This window comes from Neofelis nebulosa, chromosome 3, assembly GCF_028018385.1.
Source record: "Neofelis nebulosa isolate mNeoNeb1 chromosome 3, mNeoNeb1.pri, whole genome shotgun sequence".
Taxonomy (NCBI): Eukaryota; Metazoa; Chordata; class Mammalia; order Carnivora; family Felidae; genus Neofelis; species Neofelis nebulosa.
Window position 1 is genome coordinate 10,220,906 of NC_080784.1, and position 17,023 is coordinate 10,237,928.

General features: G+C 40.2%; 1 protein-coding gene across 1 annotated transcript; it reads right to left on the reverse strand.

Annotated features, from left to right (window-relative positions):
* Positions 1 to 419: 419 nt before the first annotated feature.
* On the reverse strand, positions 420 to 9,295 carry LOC131506283 (uncharacterized). The gene is made up of 3 exons (XM_058719740.1): positions 9,200 to 9,295; positions 4,709 to 5,183; positions 420 to 763 (listed from the first exon to the last, which is right to left on the reverse strand). The coding sequence occupies exons 1-3, from the start codon at positions 9,293 to 9,295 to the stop codon at positions 420 to 422; spliced, it is 915 nt and encodes a 304-aa protein (XP_058575723.1).
* Positions 9,296 to 17,023: the final 7,728 nt, after the last annotated feature.

The following is a 17,023-nucleotide window of genomic DNA, read 5'->3' on the forward strand; positions in this document are numbered from 1 at the left end:
ACATGGTTGGACATAGGACATTTCAATAAATTGGGGTTTTACTTCCCACTTCCATTCCCCATCATTGGAAGTGACACAACTCCAGGCTGCGCAATAGAGGTTTTCAAACCCTCCACATGTGTGCTTCATCGCCCCCGTCCTAAATTCCGGACATGCATAAAATCCATTTCTGCTTATTGATACCCTCCTTTGCAGTTGCCTCCATTTACCTCCTTCCATTTCTTTTAATGGACTAATTTTTTCTAAATTAAAATATAAATCTGGCCACCAGGTATTTAATGGGGCAGTTCCTAGGGTTTTGTTGTAGACTTCATGAGTCTCTAAATTAGTAATTTCCCATGTCAAATTATAGGGGTCGTGGGAGTTTGAATTTACAGACAGAATTTGCAGAACAATCAAGAGAAGGGCAAGTACCATAGTTACAGCTCAGTCCGTTGGTGGCATAGGGTCAATTTTAAAGGATTGTCCTTAGTCTGATCAACAATCCAGGTTGTCTTTGAAGGTCCGATGAGGTCTGAGAACGGGTCCACTAGTTTGACGTGGGCGAAATGGATCCAGGTGGCGATTCTGTCTATTTTGATGGCAGTAGGCGTTGTCAGGATGACCTGGAAGGGTCCTTTCCACCTGGGCTCTAGAGTTCCCTGCTGATGACGTTTGACGAGGACCCAATCCCCTGGCCGGAATTCATGTGGAATAGGCGGGGGTCCAGTCTCATAGAGTTCCTTTAATTTGGGCCATACATCTTCATGGACCCTCTGCAAGGCTTGTAGGGAGAACAAGAATTCAAGACTATTATCGTTCTCAGCTTTGACAAGGTTATCTTTTAGGTTAGGGATGATGGGGGGTGGTCTACCATGTATTATTTCATAGGGTGTGAGTCCAAGTTTGTATGGGGAATTACGCACCCTGAACAGAGAGCGTAGGGGAGAAGGACCACCCAGTTAGCGCCAGTCTCCATGGTCAATTTGGTTAGGGTCTCCTTTAAGGTTCTGTTCATTCTCTCTACCTGTCCTGAGCTTTGGGGTCGGTATGCACAATGTAATTTCCAATCAGTCCCAAGTATGGAAGCCAGTCCCTGACTTACCTTAGAGACGAATGCAGGTCCATTGTCTGACCCTATCATTACTGGAAAACCATACCTGGGCAGGATTTCTTCTAGGATCTTTTTGGCTACAATCTGCGCCGTTTCATTCTTGGTTGGAAAGGCTTCGGTCCATCCTGAAAAGGTATCTACAAAAACTAGCAAATACTTATATCCATATTTTCCTGGTTTTACCTCAGTGAAATCTACTTCCCAATAGGTCCCCGGTCTGCTCCCTCTTTGTCTTACCCCTGTTGTCTGAGGATTGCTACTCGCATTGTTGAGTTGGCACACTGTACATTTAGTGACTACTTGATTGACCTTATCAGAGACGTTTCTGATTTTTAGTCCAGTCTGTCTCAGTAAGTCCAACATTCACTGGGAACCTAAGTGGGTGCTGCGATGGATCCGCTCTAGAACTTGCCATCCTTGTTTATCTGGGAGTATAATGCTGTTTTTAGAGTCTCTCCACCAGCCATCTTTGACTCGGGTCATAGGAAGTTTACTTATCCATTGAATGTCGCTTTATGAATACTCAGGGCTGGGGGGCAATTCCCGGGGTCCGGGGTCTGGCAGCTGTAGGATCAGCAATTATGCTGGGGGCCGAGTTATGTTTTTTGCAGTCTGATCGGCCAAATTGTTGTCCCGGGAAATTGGGTCGGTTGTCTTCTGGTGTCCTGGGCAATGCACAATCGCTAGCTTTTTGGGTTCCCATAAGGCTGCTAGCAGGGCTAGAATCTCTTCTTTATTTCTGATGTCTTTCCCTTCAGCTGTGAGGAGCCCCCATTCTCTGTATATCACCCCATGTACATGAGCGGTGGCAAAGGCATATCGGCTATGAGTGTACACGGTTAGCTTGCGGTCTTTTCCTAACTTTAGGGCCTGGGTTAAGGCTATTAGCTCAGCCTTCTGAGCCGAGGTTCCGGGGGGTAGAGCTTCTGCCCACACCACCTTGTGACTCTGAAGTCACGGCTGCCCCCGCATACCTTTGTCCTTGGTGAACGAAGCTGCTTCCATCGGTAAACCAGATGGCGTCTGCGTCCGATAATGGCTGAGCCTGCAAGTCTTCCCAGACCCCATAAACTTGAGCCAGTATGTCGGCACAGTCATGAAGTGGGGTTCCCATGTCTGGGTCTGGCAGCAGTGATGCTGGGTTCAGGGCCGTTGGGGGGGTGAAGATGACCCTGAGGGGGTTCAACAGCAGTCCCTCGTAATGAGTGAGTCGGGCATTGCTCAGTCATCGGTCAGGCGGCTGCTTGAGGATGCCCTCGATGGCATGCGGGGTGGTGACTTGTAGCTCTTGGCCCATGGTTGGCTTATCAGCGTCCTTTACCATTAGGGCAGTGGCTGCAATCATCTGGAGACAGGGTGGCCATCCGGCGGCCACTGGATCTAGCTTTTTAGACAGATAGGCTACTGGCCTGCACCAAGGGCCCAAATGCTGAGTTAGCACCGCCTTAGCTATGCTTCGGTTTTCATCTACATATAGGTGGAAGGGTTGGAGACATCGGGGAGTCCCAGGGCAGGTGCTGATAGCAGAGTAGTTTTAATTTGTTGGAAGGCCTGTTCAGCTTCTTCTGTCCAACTAAAGGGCTGTTGATCTTTTGTTGCCTGGTATAAAGGTTTTGCTAATTCAGCAAACCCTGGTATCCATAGTCTGCAGAACCCAGCCGACCCTAGGAATTCCCTCACCTGTCGTGGTGTCTGCGGTCTGGGAATATGAAGGACAGTCTCCTCCCAGGCATCCATTAGCCAGCGTTGCCCCCCTCTCAGTAAGTAACCCAGGTAAGTTACCTCTGACTTGCAGCTCTGAGCCTTCTTTGCTGAGGCGCGGTAGCCTAAGGTTCCCAGAGTTCGCAGGAGACCTTCGGTTCCCTGGATGCAGGTTTCGGGTGTCTCGGCAGCTATTAAGAGATCATCAACGTACTGTAGGAGAGTTATATTAGGGTGTTATTGTCTGTACTCAAATCTTCGTGTAGAGCCTCGTCGAACAGGGTCAGAGAGTTCTTGAATCCTTGTGGCAGTCTGGTCCAAGTGAGCTAGCCATTTATGCCCCTGTCTGGATCTGTCCACTCGAATGCAAATAGCTCTTGACTTTTAGGCACTAGTGGTAGGCAGAAAAAAGCATCTTTTAGATCCAGAACAGTATACCATTGTTTTTCTGGGCTGAGGGCGCTCAGGAGAGTATAGGGGTTAGGAACGGTTGGATGTATGTCCATCACCCGCTTATTGACTTCTCTCAGGTCCTGCACTGGTCTGTATTCCCCGCTGTTGGGTTTGCACATGGGCAGCAGGGGGGTATTCCATGCTGAGTGGCAGGTGCGTAGGACCCCGAAGTCAAGGAGGCGGCGGATGTGCGGTGTGATGCCATTTTTGGCTTCCGCGGGCATAGGGTATTGGCGCACGCGAACGGGGTCCGTCCCAGGCTTGACCTCTATAAATAGGGCTGGGTGATGTTTTGCTAACCCCATACCACCCGTTTCTGCCCACGCGTCTGGGAAGCGTTGAAGCCAGGGCTCGATGCCCTGGCCCAGAGGAGTGGGTTCCTGATGGAGCCTATATTCATCTTCTAGTTTCACAGTGAGTACAGATATGGGTTGGTTGTAGAAGTCAGTCACTGTGGGTCCCCCCGGTTGGAAATGAATTTGAGCCCCCATTTTGGTAAGCAAATCCCTCCCCAACAGGGGGCAGGGGCTGTCGGGAATGACCAGGAAGGAGTGGGTTACCTTCCCAGTTCCTAAGTCCACAGTCCTCTGAGTTGTCCTGGGGTACTTCTTTATTCCAGTGGCCCCTTATACCCAGGATGAGTTTTCAGATACTTTTCCATGGGGCTTGACCAGAACTGAGTGCTGTGCCCTGGTATCAACTAGGAACTGGACCGGGGTCCCCTCCACTTGCAACGTTACCCTAGATTTGGGGAGGGGATCTGAACCCCATCCTGCCTATTCTGTATCTTGGGTAAGCAGTATGGGGGCTATTTTAGGTTGCCATTGCTCTTGGCTGGGGCGGGATTGTTTCTTCTTGGGGCATTCTCGTATCCAATGGCCTTTTTCTTTACAATAGGCGCATTGATCTTTATCTAAGTGCCGCCCGGGAGGGCGTATTGTTTGAATGCCTTCTGGGGGTGGCTGTTCTTTCTGGACTATAGCGGCCAGGACTTTAGTCATTTTCTCTGTGGCTTTGATCTGTCTCTCTTCTGGGGCGTCCCTGTTGTTGTAGACCCGTTGTGCTATACGGAGCAGATCCTGGATCTGTTTACCTTCTAAATCCTCTAGACTTTGGAGTTTTTTTTTTTTTTTAAATGTCAGGAGCTGCTTGATTTACAAAGGACATAACGACAGCAGCCTGGTTCTCAGGGACTTCTGGATCCATGGGGGTAAACTGCCTAAAGGCTTCCATTAATCTCTCTAAGTAAGCAGCTGGACTCTGCCTTTTCCTGTACGACTGAATATACCTTAGCCAAATTGGTGGGCTTGCGAGCTGCAGCCCGGAGACCCGCCATCAGAGTCTGGCGATAAATGAGTAGCCTTCCCCTACCTTCTGCCGTGTTGTAGTCCCATTGGTCCTGTGGAGGTCTGGTTAGGGGGAAAGCCGCATTAATGAGGTCAGGGTTAGATGTCAGCCGACCGTCGTCTCCGGGAACCAGCTTTCTTGCTTCTAATTGGATCCTCTCTCGCTCCTCTGTGGTGAAGAGGATGCAGAGGAGCTGCTGACAGTCATCCCAGGTGGGCTGGTGGGTGAACATGACACTGTCTAAAAGAGCTATTAGATCTTTAGGGTTATCAGAGAATCGAGCATTCTGCGTTTTCCAGTTGTAAAGGTCACTAGTGGAAAAGGGCCAATACTGGAGTCGGGGGTTGCCTGTTTCATTGGGGGGTCCTATTTCCCGCAGGGGTAGGGCCACAGTGGAGTCGGAGAGGCGAGGGTTTGGCTCACGCTGGGTGTGCCTGCGGGTTCGGCCGGCTGGGCCCCCCGTGGTTGGTTTCGTTTTCAATGGGGCTCGGCGCAGCTGCTGCCTCCCGTCCCCCTGGTTCCGGCGCAGCTGCCGCTTCCCGTCTTCCCGGGTCTGGCGCAGCTGCCGCTTCCCATCCTCCCGGTTCCCCTAGGGGGGCAAGTAGCGGGGTGACTGGTGGGGCGGCTGCTGCGGGCAGTGCCTGGGGTGCGAGGGGAGGGGGATGATAGGGTGGAGGGTCTAGGGATAGTAGGTCCTATCGGGCAATATGGGATACAAGGGCGCGGCTGGCGTCCTTGATTTTGGGGGACCTGCAGGCTGCATGGCAAGGACCTTACACGTTCCCGAGGATAGGAAGGGGGCCAATCAAGGGGGTGGATTTTCCATTAAACTCTGCCATACAAGAATGTAGGGAATTTGATCTGGGTGTCCCTCACGACCTGGTAGAAAAATCTTTGATTTCACCTTAGCAATTATAGGGAGGCAGAAAGTTCCTTCGGTTGGCTATCCAACGCCGAAGGTTGGCCATTCGGAGCGGCAGAGGGTTATTAATTTTCCCCGCCGGATGTCTAAACTCAAATTCTGTCCTCTGGTTTTAACATCCCTGAAGTTAGCAACGAGGAGAGAAAGAGGAGTGCTTTGAGATTGACCCATCTGTATCCTGGAGGTGGAGGAAAGGATTAAAAGGAGAAACAATAAAGTTATGAGGATTTCTGGCTGGGCCAGGCCAGGTCACCTGTGAAAGAGAAGGAGTTTAACACTTAAAAATTATAGAATAGAGAACACAACACTTAGATCGCTAGCGCGTTTCGGGTGTTTGCCACCTGAACAGAAAAATTCCGATGGGCCCAAAAAGGTGCCCCAGACGGGTGCCAGTGGACGTCTCCTACTGGACCTGACCGACTGCCCTATAGCGCGTCCGCCAGGGCCGTGTCAGTCACCGATACAGATCCCGCGCAGGAGAGCCAGACAAACAAAAACAAAACCGGTGACGCTAAGAGGCCCCGAGTAAGGATCTTACAGCTTCTTTTATAGACCAGCACAAACAAGTTAGGGACCTTTTTTAGAGGTTACAGAGCTGTTGTTGGTTAACATTTAAATTTGAACGCTCAGCAGAACTTGATTGGTTCCCGCCTTTATTTTAAACCATTCAGCAGAACTTGATTGGTTCCCGCCTTTATTTTAAACCATTCAGCAGAACTTGATTGGTTCCTGCCTTTATGTCAGACTACAACCAGGCACGCCCTGGCTGGTTTCGGGAACCTCGGGGGGGGGGGGGGGGGGGATCTTTTCTTTGCAGTTGTGAGTACACCTGGTAATTTTTCTCTTAGTCTCTCAATGCTATATTTAGCACATTTAAAAATCCTTGAAATTAAAAAAAAATCCTTGAAATTAAAAAAAATCCTTGAAATTAAAAAAAATCCTTGAAATCTTATGGACATTTAATTATCTTTCAATGATCTATCTATTCTATGTAATTCTTAATACTTTAGGAAGCAATTACTCTTTCAATTATATTCTCTCAGTTTTCTTCGCTAATTTTATCACTATATTGAATACTTATCTATATTTTTATACAATTTCTATCCAAAAAATCATAGGTATTTTCATTGAAAACACATCAAATTGATGATTGTTTTTGAAAGAATGGGTAATTTTATATCATTGAATTTATCCACTCAAAATTTGTATTGACCTTCAATAAAGATATATAGTATTTTTTGAAAAATATTGTTTGTGGATATTTCAGCTGATTTTTCGTATCATATTGATCTTTGCTAATGTTAATGGATTCTATTTTTTTAAATACACTTTGTAACTTTAAATTATTGGTTACTGCCTATTGATTTGTATCTAGAAATCTTACTAAGTGGTCTTAGTAATTTTAACAGATAAGTAGATGATTTGTGTTTTCCAGGTGAACAGTAATGTCAGAAAATAATGAATATTTGTTTCTTCCTCAGTTACTTACTGCATCATTTTGTCACTTTTGGAACAATTATGTGAAACAGTGCAAACTGAGATAGTGAATTTAACTATATGTTTTGTCCTGAATTTAAAAGAAAGTATTTATTCCTACATGCTTAAGTGGGATTTTGGCTTTATATTTCATGTAAATATTCTTATAAACTTAAGAAATTATCTTTTTCCTCTCATAGTTAAAATTTTTAATACTAATAAAAACTAAAAATCTTATATGTTAGAAATTTAATATTTCTTGGATATTTGCAGCTAGGTTATTCTTTTTGCCCTGTTAATGGAGTTAAATGAATAGATTTCTTAATTTTGGATGATTTTATACCTCTGGAAAAATCCTTGTTCATGGTCTATTTATTTAATACTTTGACAAGTTTAATTTTCTAATACTCAGTTTAAGATTTATCACATATGTGCATAGACTTAATCCTGAATTTTTTTGTTGACAGGTATCTTTGAAGGATTGGGGAATTAAGTTATTTCAAATGGTTCAAATGAATATTATTTTATCACTTATTAATTCTTTTAACATGGTTTTAATAGCTAGAGAATCATGGCTCTTTTGGCCTTTTGATACATCTTACTTATAAAACCATTATAATTTTTATAAGTAGTTTTTAAGTACTTGTTTCCAAAATAATTTCAAGGGCTTTTTAGATTGACCCATTTGTTTCTATGTTTATGTTTTCCACCATTCTCCCAAGAGCAGAAAGGAATGACTTTTTTCAATCCATTCACTTTCTATTTGTTTATCTGTCTTACTAAAGGACTTAAGACCTTAAGCCATCAGGACGGTTGACATAAGTTTGACAGAAGTTCCATGAGCTAATAGGCTGACCTAAGGTGAGAGAACACAATGGATTATGGGTTAGTCTATAGAAGTGAGAATTTATTCAACAGGGTGTCTTCTCTATATTGATAAAGCACTGAGTTCCATTGGCATGACAGCCACAGCTGGTCCTTAGAAAGGTTCTGTCCTGCGTTGTAATTACGCTTGCCACATACCTGCAATTGTGTATTTGTAAGGTTTTCTGGTATTGCCACTCAAATAGTGTTTATATGAATTAATAGTCAGTGTCCTGAAGAATGACCTCCCCAACTTTTCTGTATCTTGCATTTATCTCAGCTCCATTCCTGTAGAATGATGTGATCTGACAGCACCTGTGTCCCTTGACATTGTGCAGTCATTTTCAGTAAAGAGAATTTCCAAGTTAGGTAGTGGAAACATCTTTTTTTTTTTTTTTTTTTTTTTTTTTATCTAGTAGCACCTATTTTAAATTCAGAAGAAATTTATTCAAGCTTCTGAAGGGTGCATGGCATGCTACTTTAATTTGCAATACTGGTACAGCTGTTTGCTATTTTTATAGTTGTGTGGTCATTTCAGTGCCAGATTGGATTAGTGAATTTAGACGCTATTGTTAAAACGTACTTCAGTGAATACTGGGAAATCTAATATTAAAGAGATGTTAACAAATTCTAGTAGATTCAAAAGAGGGTAACTTAGACAGTTAAAAAGGATATAAACCCATATATAATGCGAAAAAAAAGTGAAGAATTTAGCTCTGCTTAAATGAAAATGTTAAAAATATTCATATATATCAAACATTTCTTTTAAACAATTAGACTTAGTGTAGCCAAATAAACCTGAAAGCAGTGAAGTGACCAGGAGGCAGATTTAGTTTTGATGAAAGAAAAAAAGTTTCCTAATCATTATAACCGTCCAATAGTGGGATTGGCTTCAACTTTAATGTAGTGATTTCTCTATTACTAAAAACTCTCGTAGCAGAAGTTAGATGACCACTTGGCAGAAGTACATTTTCTGTATGAAAAGTATTCCTGATATCCCTTCGCTCATTTATTGTTTAGATTTCAAATTTTTAAGGTGTGCAATGTGACACAATAATGGTCTCTTTGTTATAAATATTGAGAACTCAAATTTATAAATATTGAAACTCAAATTCATTTAGTCTTTCCGTTTTATTTGTACAGAGACAGGCCACCACTGTACATGTTTCTTGAATCTACCAGAAGATTTATATAATTTTATGTGTATGGCTTATTATGTTATATATTATTTTTTCCTTATATTTTGAGCCAAAGGGCTCAAAATTGGTTTCTGGTGTACGGGAAGCTGAAATATGTGGTAAATAAGACGTGCCGCCTCTTCTGGTTTGGAAAACAAGATCTACGTAAAATTCAAAGCCAAATGGTAACCTTTTTTCTTCCGTCAAATTTTTGGCCATTGAATCTTCAATGGGATGGGCTGTCGTTCGTACATTATTCATCTACCATGTATTGATTAAGCATCTACTATATGGTAGGCGTTGTTTTAATTTGGGGGGGGGGGATACAACATTGAAACCATGTAAAGTGATCTTCTCTCATGAGCTTCTGTTTTAATTGGGGAGGCGGGGACTTACAATAAGCATACCAATAAACCAGTACAATGTATACATGATGGTGATAAATGTTGAAAGGTACTATAAATTGGAAAGGATGATGATAGGGCATAATCTTTTAGGAAGTGCTATCTGAAAGAGTGCAACTCAAGCCTCTAATGCATAAGGCAGGGAAGCCAGTTAATGAGGATGTTGATGAGGATATCTCTTTAGAACAAATTCAGGGTTCTAAAGTCATAACATCTTGGCATATGGAAGATATAGAAGACCATGACTAAAGAGGAGAGTAGAAGGAGATGAGCTTAAAGAAATGTTGGGGACTGGGTCCTTTTGGCACCATAAGCTCTGTTAAGGACTTTTATACTTTCTTGACTGAGGTAGGTTTTTGGGGTTGTCAGCAGAGGAGTTGCACTATTAAACTTTAATAGATTGTATTTAGTCTCACTCTACATGTTTAGAACAGATTTGATGAAGCAAAGTGCTGACTCAGAAAAACATCTTAGGATGAAAGTATAATAATCCAAGCAAGAAACGTGTTGATTTGGAATAAAATGCTAATAGTGGAAATCTGAGAAATGACCAGGGGCTGGATGTATTTTAAGGTACAGGATTGGCTGGCCTAATGGATTGAAATTGAAATTATTCCTGGTACTTTTACCGAAGCTATTGAAGGAATATAGTTAAAATTTACTGAGATGGTGGGGAACTGGAGTCACAGAATATTCAAAGAGTTAATTATGAGGGTTCCATTTTGGATAGATGAAATATGAATAAAACATCATGATGAAGATCAGGGCTGTCTAGCCAGAATACCTAGGCCAAAATTCAAGCTCTGCCATTTGCCAGATGATGCTTTGAGGAATTTCCTTACTCTCTTCTTCATTTTCCTCATATGTAAAGGTAAAAATCATAGTACTATAATAGTGTTGTTGGGGGCCATGTACCTAAACACAGTTGGTAGAGTGCCTCTTAAACAATGAAAGAGTCATTATTTCATACAAGTGAGAGTTATTATTATATGCAAGAGTTCCATAAGAGTTATTCTGTAAGAGTTTATTACATACAAGTGGAAATAATAGAGACAGTTGGATATACAAATATAAATTCAGGAAATGTTATAGCCATAAATACTATTTATAGAGTGTTATGGTCTGAGTGTTTGTGTCCTTCCCACTCTCTTCACCCCCACCCCTGCCACATTCATATGCTGAAAAGCCCGAAGGTGATGGTATTGAGAGGTGGAGCCTTAGATCATTAAGGTGGAAGTCTCATGAATGCAATTAATTCATTTACAAGAGACCTCACAGAGCTGTCTCATCCCTTTCCCCATGTGAGGATATGGTGAAAAGGTGCCAGCTATGAACAGGGTCCTTACCTGACCCTACTGACATCCTGATCTCAGACTTCCAGCCTCCAAAACTGTGAGAAAATTTCTATTGTTGATAATCTACCTAATAGTGTTTTGTTATAGCAGCCTGAATGGACTAAGATGGAATTACCAACCACATAATATATATTTAAAAGTCATGGAGTGGGATGAAAATACCTATGGCTAAATGTAGGTTGAAGAAACAAAGAACTTAAGGAAACCAGGAAAACTAAGAGGACTCAAAACAGAGACAGATAAGAAGCTTCTAATGGAATGAAAGGAAACCAAGGGGGAAAGAGAGAGAGAGGGAGAGGGAGAAGGAGAGAAGTCCTGCAATATGGGTGGGAAATGTGTTTCAAGAGCAGGAACTGATCAATTGTGTCAAATAATGCTAAGAAGTTGAGTAACATGGAGATGGAAATGACCATTGGTTTGGGTGAATTATATGTCACTGGTAGTTTTTTTGGGAACGTTTCCAAGGAGTGATAAAGATAAAACAGATGAAGGTAGGTTTAAGGGAGAATTGGATAAGTAGAGTAAGTTCAGAGACTCTTCAGAAGTTTTACTCTAAGAGAAGAAAAACAGGGCAGTATCTGACTGGTATATAAATAAGAGCTTTTATTTCCAGTTTCTATTTTTAAGATGGTAGACTGTCCTTCTTTCTGTCTGTCTGTCTGTCTATCATCTATCTATCTATCCATATCTATCTATCTATCTATCTATCTATCTATCTATCTATCTATTTTCTATCTATCTATCGATCTATCTCTATGATGTATCAATCAAGATACATGCTTATGTATGTGTACTTAAGGGGAATTAGTCATAGGAGGGTGAATAGCTTATGTTGCAGGAGTCAGAGGGAACAACCTCAGCAGCCAGGGCCTTGAAGGAGGATAAGGAAATGGAATCTGTTAGCTGGTTTGACCCATGACATAAGAAAAAGCAGAACATAAATGTCCAGTTGTGATAGGTTAATACCTAGAAGTCAAGAGAGAATATGGATGTTCTCTTCTGATTATTTCTCTTTTCTAGTGAAAGAGTCAATCAGGATCATGACCTGATAATGAGAAGGAGTTGAATGATTGGACAATTTGAGGGGGGGGAAGAGAAGTTATGAAGTCTTCACCTACAAAAGTAGAAGACAGAATTTTCTGAGAAAACATACCACTATCCAAAGACATTGTAATGCTCACATATATTCTCTCGTTCACTATAGAAGAAACCATTCAACATGGCTGTGTTTTTTCCCAATGTCCATCACGGTATAAGCAGCGAGCTAGATTCTTAAATACAGATGAAGCTTTTCCAGGGAGAGCAGTGATAGAAGGAGAGATAGAAAAGGGGTTAATTGGATAGAAATCCTGGGAAGTTGGAATCTTATATTGCATTCAGTGGTTTATTATTCACTTTGTTGAAAAGGCTTAACAGCATTTTAAATAACCATTTACCTATTATTGCTAATTCTGCCTGGAGCCAAGCACTAGAAATAAAAAGAATACACATTGACACTACATTACTAAAAAAAATTAGATTTTTTTTGTTACAAAATATAATTGAAAGTAGGCCACATAACTTATTCTCTAGAAAATGTACAACCAATAAAATCAAGGAAGACATTGTCTAATTTTGTTTTTAAAATGTGTTCATGGGGCAGTGGGTATTTGAAAGCTGATATGTGCAAGTAGGTATTATTATATATGATTATAAGTACGTGCGGTGTTTGAGGATGTAAGTTAGTACAGAACCCAAGTGTTTTGTTTTTTTTTTTCCCTAACAGATGCATGATTTTATAATTTATTTAATGTTGAGTTCCTCATATTGTCAATGAGGAGGCTGGGACCAGATGATCATTAAGTGCCACACAGGTCAACTTTTTGACAGCATGTAGCTTCAGAAAGCCCATCTTTGGAATAATAGGATGAACGTGTCTAAGTCTAACTCAGAAAAAAAAAAAACACTAAATTTAAATTAACTTTTTTCTAGAAACTAGAGGATAAGTGACTCATTTGGCAGTCAGTGCAAATGTCCTCTTATGTTCTAAGACAGAATACAGGAAAAATTGCAGTTTTTAAATGAATTCTCTACTGCCCACTCCCTTGAAGTTAGGCTTAGTTGGAAGAGTGGTAGAATGTAGACACAGTGTCTGTCCATCCTTCTTCCTAATATTTCTTTGAAGCCTAATCTTGAGTTATAATTAGATGAAGAGAATATGAATTTAAGTTAAACATAGTAATCAGTTGAAGCAAGGTAATTCTTGAAATCTTGCTTCTGAGCATACTTTTTTTTAATCATCTTTAATATACGATATAACTATAACTCACCTATTTTGTATAGCAATTGTATGTTAATAATGCAATTTATATAGATTTTGGGTCATAATAATATACACATATGGAGTACTTTATCTCATCTGATATTTATCCCAATTTTTGAAAATGGGTCACATGATCCAGACGCTCCTTAAACATGCCTCAATCGTCATTCACTGCAGTTATTCAACACACGGATATAGTGTTATTCAGAAATGAAAACATTTTAAAATTTGAAGTGCACCATTTGAATTCAAACTATTTTAGTGACTTCAGAGTTCCTGGCAATAAGTGTTTGATAGATTTCAGTCTTCTTAATAACAGAAACAAGTTAGTATTCTATCTCCTGACTGCCATGAACAATACTAGGGAAGCTCATATGTCCTCAATAAAAAATTATAAATATTTCTAAATCTAATATCATTACTTTGATTTTTTTTTACTTTGAATGAAAATTTTTGTTTCTGAAACTTTTATCTTTCTTTTGATAGTATTTTATTTTATTCATAAGATGCAGCACACGTCTTGCAAAGCAAACTGTATTATACATGCTTCAAGCAACTTTGGAAACTTTAGTAAGAGGCAAAGCAAGCTGTCAGACATTTCAGTAATTGAATTTCTCTGCCTTGGTATGTCAGTTCTGACTTTACTGTCAAAAGGAAATAAAATAACTAGGGAATTCATCTGAGATAACACCAGGGGTATTTTGATAATGCCAAGGGAAGAACGCTAAGGGTTTTCTCAGAAGATCTTTGCACGAGGCTACCCCCCACCTAGTGTGCATAAGTTCATTTTAGCCTTGAGTTTCTTTTATCTGCTCCTGAGGTTTAAGATTAACTAATGACCTGTCAAATGGCAGTACATAAGCCTTTCTTCCGGTATGAGGATACACACCATCATTGCTTAAAATATTCAATATACCCTTTGTCAATTACTTCATAAGTGCAATTCATCTTTTACTGCTTCCGCACTTGGATTGCTTGTAAAATGTTTAGTGGTTAATTAGCCTGGAAGGAAGTCCAACTTATGAAAAACCAGGTAGGAGAACAAAATGCCATACAATTAATGGCTTATTCTCCAGTTCTTATTTGATACAGCAATGTTAATCGGATCCCTTTGGAAATTTACCTTTGACTACCATTCAGCCTGCTCTGTAATCAGCTTCAGAAATTTTCTACTGTGGGTTTTCCCCTTTGGCTTATGCTTTTCTCTAAAGGGCTCGAATGTATTAAGAAGAGATTGACAGCTCTCTTAACAACTGCAGATTGTGCTAACACTAAAAGGAAATATAGGTCTTGAGATTTTTCTGTACTGAGATCTGAAATATCAAACACGAACGTTTATCCATAAATGAAACCAGCACTCATTATTATGGAGGAGTAGAGTGACCTTGAGTTTCCATTAATCAGAGGAAAGTTTATAGAAAACCCATAAAACTACATGTATAGAAATACTATAAAACTATTTTTAAACTCATGAAGATATCAAGTTAAAATCTTCAATACAAAATACCTCATTGGCACATAAACTACTCATTTGTGATTCAGCTTTACCCTCAAGGTCTAATAAAAATACTAGGAAACACTTAAGTTAACAAAAATAGTTTCACATATTTTCACTTTATTCGAAAAACAAGTAATGTACACCTTTGTGAAATCAATTTATGCAACATTTGTTAGCGTAAATATAAAGAAATTTTCAAATTATGCTCTGTAGCAGATACCTAGAGAGTCATTAACCTCTTCTTCTGATGTGAGCATGATTATATGAAAGCCATATATCTCATTCCAACTTATAAAAATGTTTTCAAATTGTGGGGTTTTTTTCCCTGCCCTAGTCCAGTTGACTGTTCAGACCAACAAAGTTGGATTTGACAAAGGGCCCTTTCCTGCTGTGGCTGGTGTTGTAAGACTTACCTCTTTGTAATTGTAGCTACCTCAGTCCACTAAGGGCCTGCTTTGTTTTTTTTATAAGACAAAAATAGGAGGATGTGTTTCTGGGGGTTCCGATATATCCAGCTCACACTTCTTAGGCTCATGAAAAAGCATATTTTCAGATTGTCTTGGGGAATAAATTAATGTAGAAACTTCCTTTTATTAAACTAGAGATCTATTTTAAGTGAATTTAATCTTATGACCATAAGAATATGCATCTGAAATAAATACAAGGGATTCCTAACTTCATATGATTTTCTTTATCCTATGGATGAATTTTTACATCTTCAGCTGGGCAGTTACTGATTAGCATTAAGACCTTTTTCCACATCACCTAGCTGTCAAATCTCTCAGATCTCATATAGTGAAAACATATTGGAAAATGCATTAGTGCTATTTAGCACATCTATTTGAAATAAGCTTCATGTTTTTATCAAATTCCAAGTAGTATATCGCTATTAGTATTCATCAAACATTGAATGTGATGGTTCTATATGACAACAGGATAAAATTTGGGAAAGGTTTATACCCTTAATTTAAAGAGAAGACATTTCTGATTAAAGTACTATTTCATATCAGAAGAAATAATAGATGGTTATTAAGGCATATGTATACTTTATAGGTCTACTGTAAAATTTTAAAGGTAAGTCATAAAAGGTAGCACATTATTAATAGGGGTTTCAAATGGAATTTCAAGTGCCCGGTGTCTCACATACTGATAGAAGTTTTAAAAATTAAGATAATTATTGCAATAAACATCAACACTCTACATGTGTAGGTAATAGCAATGGTAAAATAATGATAATATTTTCTGTTTATAAGGCCATAGGTCTTTTATGTTAATTTTTTAATAAATTAGAAAACAAAATTCACCCATTTTATTCAAAGAGATATTTCATTGTGAACATTTATAATTTTTTATACTACATAATGCAAATACATACTTTCCACATAGTTTTGGATTCCCCACTCTTTGTTTTTTGATTTTGTTTTTCAAATTTCAAGAGGAAACCTAAGTTCAATACCTCATTTGAATCTTTGGTTTCGGTGTTGGTCCATGTACACTTCTTTGAAGAATGACAATAGCAGAACAATACAGTTTGGATCTGTCTCCAAGAATCAGGAAAGTTCTGTGACTAAATGCTGAGTCTGTTCCTTTGACTGTTTAGGATAGTCCCCAACAGATAGGTCAGCTGAATCTTCTCATGTTTATTGAGAAAACTCTCCTATGTTCGGGAGTTCACTGCCTTCAGGTTGTTTCAGACTTTGGCCTTCTCTCTGGTATGGATTCAGGTTCTTCAAAGGAGACCTCGTACAGTGAGTCCCAGGCCGAGGATGCAGCCACAGGTGAGTTGTTGATGGTACCTGTAACTAAGAGAGCACTGCCCGCTCCTCCGTGTGGAGTGTAGCCTTGGGATTCACATTCTTCACCATCGAAATTGTATCACTTTATCCATTTTTGGTTTGTATATTTAGCTCATGTACTTTATTACTTGTTCTCACTTATAAATAATTAAAAAGAAATACTTAACCCGCAGAATGACTGGAGAGAAGCAGAAATCACTTGGCTCCTTCAGTAGCACGTACCTGTTTCCTCTCTTCTTTCCTCCTAGGTGAACTTGTGGACAGTAAAATCAGCCCCAGTGAAGTACTAGGAATCTGGTAAATAGTGCAGCGTGACTGTAAAATCTTCCCCTAAAAATCAGCTGGGGGGCGCCTGGGTGGCTCAGTTGGTTAAGTGTCCAACTTCGGCTCAGGTCACGATCTCACAGTTTGTGAGTTCGAGCCCCGCATCGGGCTCTGTGCTTAGAGCCTGGAGCCTGCTCCAAATTCTGTGTCTCCCTCTATCTCTACTCCTCCCCTGCTCATGCTCTGTCTCTCTCTTTCTCTCCTTCAAAAATAAATAAAAAACATTTAAAAAAATCAGCTGGGAGGAGACGATAAGGCGGAAGGAAACATTCTAAACTTGTTACTTGCATGAGCACATACACTTCTTTTT